This window comes from Vigna angularis, chromosome 8 (assembly GCF_016808095.1).
Source record: "Vigna angularis cultivar LongXiaoDou No.4 chromosome 8, ASM1680809v1, whole genome shotgun sequence".
Taxonomy (NCBI): Eukaryota; Viridiplantae; Streptophyta; class Magnoliopsida; order Fabales; family Fabaceae; genus Vigna; species Vigna angularis.
Window position 1 is genome coordinate 21,709,651 of NC_068977.1, and position 11,421 is coordinate 21,721,071.

At 34.4% G+C, this 11,421-nt stretch overlaps 1 protein-coding gene across 1 annotated transcript; it reads left to right on the forward strand.

Moving 5' to 3' along the window:
• Window positions 1-780: 780 nt before the first annotated feature.
• Window positions 781-2,056, forward strand: LOC108344257 (LRR receptor-like serine/threonine-protein kinase RGI5). Its single transcript, XM_017582721.1, has 2 exons — window positions 781-1,125; window positions 1,928-2,056. The coding sequence occupies exons 1-2, from the start codon at window positions 781-783 to the stop codon at window positions 2,054-2,056; spliced, it is 474 nt and encodes a 157-aa protein (XP_017438210.1).
• Window positions 2,057-11,421: the final 9,365 nt, after the last annotated feature.

Below are 11,421 nucleotides of genomic sequence, written 5' to 3' on the forward strand. Positions count from 1 at the left end.
GTGCTTCTTTGCTTACGTGGCAGCCCTTTTAAGTTGCATAGACATGGTTTCTCCCTTTTATTAATATTCTACAAAAACAATGTAAAAGTATTTAGCAAAGAGAAAGAGAACTTAGTAAGTAATACTCCATAAGAGTAACGTAGTGAGTGCTCCCTCTTCCTCTTGGATTCTCTTGGACATGGCTCTTGTTAAAGGTCCTATGTGGAGCTTAGATGGTCCTCCATCAGGAATCTTCCATTACTCCATACTCTCCGACTAGTTGGCAATTTTGATATACAAGCTAAAGCTGCAAAATGGTTGTCTACTCTCCATTCCTTAACCATTCTTGAGCTCAGTTCATTGCATAGTGTTAGTTTCTCTCACCAGTGGCTACTGCAAAGTATTAATAAGCTCATTCCAAACTTGGGCGAGTTGAGGCTGAATAATTATGATCTTTTGGATAATGATATTCAATCTTTGTTTCATTCCCATTCTTCCAACAATTCCATTTCCCTTACCATCCTAGATCTCTCTTCTAATTCGTTGACATCATCAACATTTCAATTCTTGTTTAACTTTAGCCTTCATCTTAAAGAACTTTATCTTTCTCACAATAATATAGCTTTGCCACCTTCTTTATGCCCAAATTTTCCATCTCTCAAGATCCTCGACCTCTCTAATAATAATCTAACATCATCAATGTTTCTAGGGAATTTTAATATAAGCTCTAAACTGCAAGAGCTTTATCTACGAAACTGCAGTCTTATAGACAGAAGTTTCCTTGTTTCATCTACTTCCACAATGAATGTTTTGTCCTCGCTTCAAATCCTTGATCTCAGTCAGAACTTGTTAAAATCATCTCCTATGTTGTACTGGCTTTCTAACTTCACCACCAATCTACTTATCATTGATATTAGTAGTAACTTATTAGAAAGTCCCATTCCGGGTGAATTTGGGAAAGCGATGAACTCTCTTGAATATCTTTCTCTCTCTAATAACAAACTACAAGGCAAGGTTCCGTCTTTCTTTGGAAGCATGTCCATGGGAACCCTTGTTAAATTGGAAGCTTTGGTTTTACGAAACAATAGTCTAATGGGTCAATTGCCTTCCTCTTTGAAGAATTGCAATAATTTAATTATGCTGGATGTGAGTGAGAATATGTTGTCGGGTCCAATACCATCCTGGGTTGGAGAAAGCATGCAGCAATTGATAATCTTGATCATGAGAGGAAATCGCTTCTCTGGAAATAGATTTCCACTACATTTATGTTATTTGAAGCGTATTTAATTGTTGGATCTTTCCAAGAATAATTTATCAGAAGGAATTCCAACTTGCTTAAGCAATTTTACTGCATTGTCTCAAAACACCATAAACAAAATTGAAACTGAAAATCGTATTTATTGGTACAATAGTACTTACTCTGAAATTTATAATTTTTTCAGTGAGAGTTATTATTCGTTTCATATAACATGGATGTGGAAAGGTATGGAATACGGCTTCACACATCCGGAATTAACTCTTCAGAGCATTGATCTCTCGTGTGTAACAATTTAATTGGTGAAATATCGGAAGAGATTACATACATGCTCGGGTTAGTTTCTTTGAATTTATCAAGAAACAATTTGAGTGGAGAAATTCCTTCCGATATTGGAAATTTAAGTTCACTTGAATCCCTTGACTTGTCAAGAAATCAATTGTATGGGAGAATTCCTTCTTCTCTTTCCCAAATGGATTTTCTCCAAAAATTAGACTTGTCACACAATTCTCTTTCTGGAAGAATCCCAGTGGGAAGACACATGGATACATTTGATGTCTCTTGTTTTGAAGGAAATGTTGACCTTTGTGGTGAACAACTTAACAAGAGTTGTGCAGGGGATCAGACATTAGTAAAGCCTAAAAAAGCAGCAGTCAATGGAGAATATTATATTTTCTATGAAGCATTCTACAGGAGCTTGGGGATAGGATTCTTCACAGGCTTTTGGGGCTTATTAGGTCCATTACTACTTTGGCAACCATGGAGAATGGCTTATCTGACGTTATTGAACAGACTGATAGACTATCTACTTGTAATGATTGAAGTTAACTTAGCAAAGTGCCAAAGGTATATCAAAGACTAACAGAAGGCGTGGTTCAGAAACTGGCAGGTACATAATTCTAATAACTTCTTTCTTAATAGGTTTTCTAATGAAATGGAGAATGCCTTTCTAAAAAGAAATGTACAAGGCTTGTCATGAATGTAAGTGTTAAAATTTGATTCTTCCTTACAATATAGCACTAAACGTACTTTAATTAATTGTATGTCTCTCTTAGCTACATACTGATTTTCAACAATTTTATTAAACATTGATTATCCTACGCTCGTATTCATGGCTTTACTATTGCTAGTTCTTTTTTCCAAAATAATTGTTTTTATTGGTGCAAAGGAATTATTGATAGTGTGCTTTGTTATGAGAAGTTTTCATTTTTTTCAAATGAATTATGCTTAGGCCCTTTTAAAAATGCTTACATGTTATACACCTTTTTGAGTACTCTATTGAGTTTAAATAATTTAGTTTTCATTTAGTTTACAACTAAAATTTGATCTCCGAATTGTTTTTCCATCATTACTGATATTGTTTGTCATCATATGAATCTTAGCACAAGTTTACAGCAATTCGCTTCATTTATTTATCATTAATATTTGGTTTCCAATTTTTTTCCTTCATTACTAATTTTTGTCATATAAATTTTAGCACCAAATTTGCAGTTTATAATTATTTGCTTGAAGACTCGATTATGAGATGAAAGCATTACAGATTGTTGGCAGTGTGAGATTTGGAGGCTGAAGTTTCATGAAGCAATGATTTGACAGTGTGTGGTTGTATAATCTATAATATAAACTTAATTTTAAGCCAAGAATTCGAGATATCCTAATTTGTATATGTAAGAATATGGGATATCTCAAAAATTTGTAATTCAGAATCCATTGAATCTCATCTTTAATTACTCTTTCATACATTCATATCCCAAGGCAGGGACATTACATCTAACTTCTTATCTATCACATTATATAAATATTGTTGATGTTATTTTAATACAATTATATAGTAATAGAATAACACTTATGATAATATGTTAAAAAAAATTATATAAAAAAATGTCAAAAAAATGTTTTACATAATTAAATAAACAACAAATAAAAATATTAAAAAGAATAAAAAATAATCAAATGTGTGTCTTAGAAACAATTTGATACAACATTGAATAAAATTGCACAAACAAAAAACAAATGTGTAATTAAGGGTATATGTCAGAACCATTAAAAACGCACCCAAACCCCTCTAAACAGACGTCAGGTGTCAAGCGGAGGTGATCCGAAAATTAGATAGTGGAATGCAGGTGTTAACAGATGAGCGGACGTTCGTTTTAAGCAAAACTGAGTTTTTGAAAAGTTGCGTTACACTCTCTGCATGCATCTTCTTCTCTAAAACTCTGATATTTCTCATTTCTCCTCCTTCTCACTAAAAGCTCTCCCTTTTCTCTACGAAATCTTACCTTTTCTCTTCTCCGATTCCCGTTCAGGCACCGTAGAAGCACTTCCGGCATCCCAAGCTTCAGTTTGAACCGATCAGTTTCGAGTTCTGAACGGGTAAGTTCTTCTTGTCCTTAGCCATTTGTTGTCGGATACATGCAAACCAAGTTCTGGTTGCATGAGTTCATAGTCTCATTCTAAACCATTTTGGTCTGTTGTTTGATTCTGGTTTGAAGAGTCGTTGAGCGTTGAGGGTAGAAGGAATCGTAGTCAGATGAACCGTATTTCTGTCTCTAGGACGTTCGTTTACACTCAGAGGTAAGAGAAGCTTATTTAATTTAAATTATATGTTTACTGTTCTGCATGAACGTTCGTTGAGTTGCTAAATTAAAGTGAAGTATGATTGTTGTGATATTTGACTATATGATATATGATGGTTGCTATGTTCTGAGGTATGAAATATATAAATTTATATGATATAGATTAAATGAAGTATGAAAATTGATTATGATATGATGTATAAAGTTATGAAACTATGTGTTAAGAATTGAGTTGAATATGAATGAAATTCTGGATATGAAATTTCCCTATGATAGTGTACCTTCGTCACTGAGCGGTCATTGACCGTTCAGTAATACTAGAAATCTTAGTTAAAATTTGATTATTTCATTTGGAAAGAATCTTAGTTTAGGACGAGTGTCTTCGTGTGATAGTACTATGCTTGAACGTTCGTCCAAGCATAGTTGTATCTGGGTATTCTGTGATAAACTTAAATTTGTAAATATATGTAATTGTATATTTTAATTATTCTTAAACACTATTCCAATAGTATCTTATTATATTTATCAAGCTTCTATTACAAGTTCAGTAGTGCTCGGTCTCACACCAAGTGCTCGTAATGAGGAGTGCTCGGTCTTTTATCAAGCACTCGTACTCGTTTCTTTTATATCTCGATGAAAATAATGTTCTTCCAAATTCAATAGAGTTTTCTTTCTACAGAGCTCGGTCATTGACTGACATTCGGTTTTCGGGATGTTAAACTCAAATAAGCTAATTTTTCATAAGCGTTTGGTTTCTTTAGGTGAATTCTTCTAAGTATGGTTCTTTAAATGTCTTGAAGAGCCTACATTCATTGGTTCCGGCCTAAAGCCTTAGTACTTGGCATGTTCTTTGAGGTGTTCGGTTTAAGCTCCCAAGAGTCAGTTCATTTAATTGGCTCACTTTTTAAAGTAACGTTCATTCTAGTCGTTCTTGTGACATATAGTTGTACTCGGTTTCTTTCTCCACTTGACAATAACCCTCTCGATCTTATTCTATTATGGAATAGGAGATTTCTCTGTCTCGTTCCAAGTGTTCGTCCTCGTTCTGAGTGAGGATTGAACGTTCGGTATTGGATGTCCTTAATAGTCCTTGAACAAAGATGAATTTGAGTAGATTTGATAATGAAAGATGAAGAAAATATGAGATGGATGAAATGTTGTGGATTATGAACGAGCGTTCCAGGGGGGAACGACTCATGGATGATTATTGAATTTGTAAAGTATGACTGTGGGCATGCTAAGTTGGCGGTTCATCCTGATGTTCCGTGAGTACTCGTCCTCATGTAGAGGGGGTAGGTCATGTGTGGGAACGGCAGGAGGTCCTAGTCCTTAAGGTTACTTTAGACTAATAGTACTAACCTCGGGTGGCAACTGTGGAGGGTATCCTAGTTACTACATCACTCGGGTGCACGAACGCCTGTAGCTACGCAGATTTCATACAGTCCGGACAGTCAGTTTAGTATTATGATTTATATGAAACGTATGATGAAATATATCTTGTGTGTTTGATTGTGTGAAATGTATGTCTATACATGAATTAAATTACATAAGCATACCTTGTGTTTTTCTTGTGTTGTCTTATTTTGTACATCCGTCTTTGTCATTGCAATGATCATCCGTTGTGGATGTAAGCAAAAGGAGACGAGTTCCTGGAAGAAGCTTTAGCGGAAGAAAATCGTGTGGAAGTGGAAGTGAAGACCGAACAATAAGACGTTCGGTCATTAGTCTAGTTACAGTAAGGTGGTTGTTTAATCACCTCCTCTTTTGATTATATTTGACCGTTCGGTGTAAACTTTTGTAAACCGTTCGGTCAGGTTTGCTTATTCTATATAGTTAGTCGTAAGGTCGTTCGACTATAATCGTACGTTATTCTTAGTATAAGACTGATCTGACTTATTGATAAATGTAATTATTCTATTATATAGTTATATTGTATTTTTGGGATGTTACAGTATAATAAGATAAAAGATATTTTAGACATCTAAGAAAATTTTTAAGATATCAAATTAATAGAACTGTTAGAAAGATATTGAAAAATTATTTTAACAAAATAAAAAGAGTTCTTTAAATGAAACAACTTAAAAATAAAAGAATAAAGAAGATAAATATTTTATATTACCTAGTAAATAAAAGGTTTATGCTATTAGATACATAAATTGAGAGTTAAACATTAAAAAAATAAACAATAAAAAAAGTAGTAAAAGTATTTAAATATAGGACGTAACCAATATTTAATTTACATATATCATTTAAATATAACTAGATAAAGTTGTTCTGATAAGAGAGAAAGTATCTCCAAGATGTAATTGATTTCACACCAAACCAAAACAATAAAAAAGAACAAAAAAGTGTGTAACTAAAATTAAAAGAAAAATTATAAAATTAAAGAGTAAGAATAATAAATTGGATACTCCTTAATTAATTGAGGAAGATGGAATATAAAGCTTCCACTCTAAGAGAAAAGATGAAAAAAAGATAACTAATTGTAAATAAGAAACTTATATGAAATTATGATAGACTATCTATCTCTTGTCCTCTCAAACGTGTGACCTGATTGTTGAAAAAAAGTATACCCTAAAAACTAGAAATACATTTTATTCTCTGTTTAATATAAATGTTTTTTTCTATAAAATAAGTCATCTTCTATTCATGTTATAGCAACATGCCTAGTTTCTAAGTTTCCCAAATAGCAAGACAATTTTACTTGAATTAAAAAAAGTCCAGAACAGCTTCCATCAATATTTTAGTTATGGGAAATGTTTCATGGACCAGAAATTACTGTCACCATGCTCTTAAGAAAGCTTACTCTCTTTTATCTTGGCAGGCTTTTTAAACCAGTGGTGGTGAGCGCAACTTTGGATTGTGCGAGAAGATAAACCCTAAATCAGAACAACTTTGGCATCGCCTCCATTTTCTTCTATGGCGCTTTTCGTGTCTTGGAGGATCTGTTCCTCGAAAAAGTAGAACGCCTCTCAGACCATCGGATTCCTCTCCTTCCTTCGCATCCCTCGCCACTGCCATTCCAACTGTCTGCACATGAGTCCAAGCAAGGAATCATTGGATTTGATGGTCTCCCAATCTCTAAGAGAAGCGCGCGAGGGAGAGTGGGGTTCCAAGGGAAAGCCAAGGCGAGAATGGAGAGGAGCTCGAGAACGTCCAATGGCGATGGCGGAACCGTAATACACAAGTGGGGTTCAATGGTGCTTTCAAACTCTGAACGAGAGAAGGAGACAGAGATTACATGGGGAGAGGGGAGTGAACTCAAATGGAGGGCAGGTTGCTTTCGCGAATACGGATTTTGGGAAAATGGAAGAGGGAAATCCCAATTCCTGATTTCAACATGTCCATGCCTGTACCGATGGCCAAACACCTTCGGTAAATTAGTTGTCCATTATCGACGGGCATAGGCCGTCCATAATAACCATTTTCATTGACCTTCGGTAAAGCCTTTGGTAATTCATCTTTACCGGCGGCTCAAATGACCTTCGGTATTAGTCCTTCGGTAAATAAGACATTTCTTGTAGTGCAAGCGATTGTCGAAGATGAAAATGGACGGATTTGCGGGATGGCACGGTTTCAACGATCTTCGTATAATTGAGATGATTTGCACGGATTCTTACCCGTTTACACATTTGCCCCGCCTCATTTCCGTAATACCGTATACATAATAACATAAAATATTACCCACGTTTGGCATATGCTGCAGTGACATGCTCACTTTTTACTGTTGAAGGATGCGGTTGAAGAGGAAGAAGACAACCATGGTTATGTAAAATACGATGCAGAGATGTGGCTACGGGTGAAGGAAGTTAAAAGCGAGGGTGGTGTAATCGGTTATTGGAGGGTGTAACCGGTTACGCTGAAGAGGATGAAAACGAAGCCATACGTAATCGGTTACGCACTGAGTAACCGGTTACCAGCATTCGAAAATTGGTGGTCCTGTAATTGAAAATGCCGAATGAAAGAGACGAAGGTGGAGCATGGCGGAGCCTGGACGATGCACAGCGGATGGCCTGCAGCATGTTGTTCTTCTTCACAGTCCCGCATGAAGGTGAGGAAGGTGGAGGCTGGACATAGCAGAGGATGTGATGCAGGTTGTTGTTGTTGTTGTTGATAGACAAGAGCTGAAGGTGACGAAGGTGGATGATGGTGGATGATGGTGGAGGGTGGAGGATGGAGTCTAGATGGGATCAGAGTGAACCATGCATTATGCGTGAGGAAGGTGAGGATTTACCACAAATTACAACCATAACCTAGTGTATTTTTTTGTGTGTTGCAGGTGAAGGAGTTGTGAAGAATGTTGAGGTAGGCGAAGGTGTTGTGAAGAATGTTGAGGTAAGCAAAAACTAGTAGTAGCTAACACAAGAAGGTGCCCTGCAGCTGCAAACTACAATGTACGTTTGCAAAAAGGCAGAAAGTGAAGATGGGAAGGGAAAAGAGGAGGTGGGCACGTAGTGATTTTGGTTGTGCTGCTGTATTGAAGAAAGTAGCTAACGTGGAGAGATTAGGAATGGGGTAGGAGGTGGTAGTGGATGTGTCATAATATACAAGGTAGAAAAGAAGAAGGAATATTTATTATCACCGAAGATTTGATACCATGCAAGGTTCAGATTCAACTTATTAAGCTAGTAATAACAGTAACCTTAACATAATTATAATATAATAATATAATATGAATGTTTATTCAATCTTCAGTGCTTGATTGTGTTGTTACAGTTATTGAGCTCTTTCTTTGGTGATTGCGTGAGTGGTTCATATATATAAGTTATTAAGTTGATTATATTTTCGATAATGTATTACATGACTTTAATATATATAAGTTTCTTTGTATGTGACTTATATTTGTATGTCGAATTTTTAAATTTTTTTTAATCATGTAATATTATAACTTGCTACGTAATTGTAGTTGTTTGATTAATATTAATCATTCTCACTTCAATGACTTATAAATTCTCATCACTTCATATTAAATTATATTACAATTTAAATTTATATTTTAAAATACATTCATTTTACTACATTATAACTTTTATAATTTTTAAACATTAATTTTAACAATTATTTGTAATTTTTTCCTATTCATAAACATTTTTACAATTAAATATAACATTACAAAATTACATTTTATAATACTTTTATAACTAGGGGCAATTTGGTCATCTTCATTTTCTACCAATTAAACTAATTTTTAAAATCTATCACATCAATCAAATCCTACACTAATTCTCATAAATTTTACTTCCAAATCCACTCTCAATTACCCACAAATCCACTCAAAAAAAACAACTAAAAAATTACCCTCAAATGCATTCAAATCATCTCCCCCAAATCATCTCCCATAAATCACCCCAAAAGAACACACCCCTAGAGTTATCATTAAATTAGTATAATTGATGTAGTGGATTGATTGAATCGATCAATTGTTCAAATTAGGATTTAGTATATACAGGACTATCAATTTTAAATTATTTTATTCTTTGAAATTCTGATTAATCTGTTTTATTTTTCTTTTAATATATCAATTTGTTTTTCAACTTTCTTTCAATATTTTCAATGATTCTTAATTTTAATTTAATCCTAAAGATTCAATAGAATTGAATATGTGTCTTTTGGGAATTGATCAAGGTTACGCCTTATATTGTAAAATATATAGAACCTTAGTTTTTTTTTTTATTCTGGGAATTTGCTTATAATCTTTATATATGAAATTGATAAAGAATGGGAGATCAAATATTAATATATTGATAATAGATCTGTGTTTGAGGATTAGGCATTAGTTTCTAACTTATAAAATGGATTTGATTAGGACTATGAATACCTTAAAGTAATTGGACTATTTTCATTTTCTGTTTTGTTTTCTAACACGCTTAATTTTCTAACGCATAAAATGTATTAGATTAAGACAATCAATAGTGTAAAGATTTTGGACCATTTTCACTTTTTTTAAACGAAGGAATACAACAATGTTGGACCAATTTCATTTTGTTCCCTTCAAGTGTCTTCATCTACTTATTTTTTGTAATTGGTTAAATGCATTGAGTACAATAATGAATAGCTTAAGGGGTCTATGTACCAGTTTCCATTTCTTTCTTTTCCAATGTCTAACATCTGTCATTTTCCAACCCATAAAATCAATTCTAATAGGACAATCAACAGCTCTTTGGACCATTTTCATTTTGTTAAGTGTCTGCCATGCTTGACTTTTCTAACCCACAAAATATTCTAAAAGAACAATTGCTATTGTTTTCTGCACCATAATTTTGAAATACCAATTACACCATAAAATAAATAAAAGTAGTGTTTTCTTTTCATTTTAAGTTTTAACTGTACAATCCATAAATCTTTCAAATTATACAATTCATTACTAAAAATATTATATTTTTATGTTTTAAACAGTTCAATCCAACAATCGTGTTTGTCAAAATAGCAGTGCATTCAACAAAAGAGATTCTCATTTGTAACTGCAACCGGTTAATCCAACAAGTCTTTTGGCAATCGGTGAATGGGTGTTACTGCCTCCACCACCACATCTTTCTCCCTTTACCTTTTTTTTACTATTTTTCTCCTCAATAAAATTTTATTTTTAGGGTTATTATTTTTTAATTTTACCCATTCATAACCTATTTCACTAATAACCTATTATAGTCCCGTATATGAGTATACTTTTCTTTCATTTTAACATTATATTTCTTCTTCTCTTTATTTCGTCATTGTGAGATACTATAAGTTGCAAAGGTTGGTGGTGATGGAAAGAATTATCAAGCAGTCTCCCTCTCGTGGTGCAGTGTCGCTCTCGTGGTGCAGTGCGTGTCATGCTTCCTCCAGGTGCGTATTCGAATAAACCTTGAAATAAAACCCTAAAATAAAAAAAGTAACCTTTAAACGGAGGTGACATCCTTCAATAGATGACAACATCCGTTTAAGGAAAAACGGATGTCGACATATGTCACCTCCATTGATGTATACTTCCTCACGCTGATTGATGCTCTGGACGCTCCTCGATGTTCCTCCACACCACGATGCTCTGGACGCTCCTCGATGTTCCTCCACACCACGGCGAGACGCTCCTCGATGTTCCTCCACACCACGACGGGACGCTCCTTGATGAATGTTCCCAACTTATACTTGTTTGCCATTGCTAGGACTCGGGTTCAATCCCCAAATCCTTGGCAACGGCGCTAAAAACTTGTTGTCTCAAAAAATACTTGTTGGGCTCGATTTCGGCAAGTGCACCGAATCGTTTCAAGTAATAAACCGGTAAGACCGGGTATCGTTTTCCCAAGAGACTCGTAATACTAGAGAATTGTGCGATTAACAACTCATATAGACTTAATAACATAACATCAATATACAGAACAAGTGCAGAAATGTAAATTCATACATAATTACAAAGTTGGACTTTGGTATTGAAGGCACTTGGAAATGGAAAAGACAAGAAATGGTATGAAATGACATTGCTAAGGCTAGTTTTCACCAATGCACTCTTGTGTAATACCAATTTTATCTCCTCACTATCAATTTACTAAAGTCAATCCACTAAAACACTCTAGCCCTAATTCCTTAGGTGAAAGAGCCTAGGTTTTCCTTATCAAACCCCAATTCCTTGGCAAT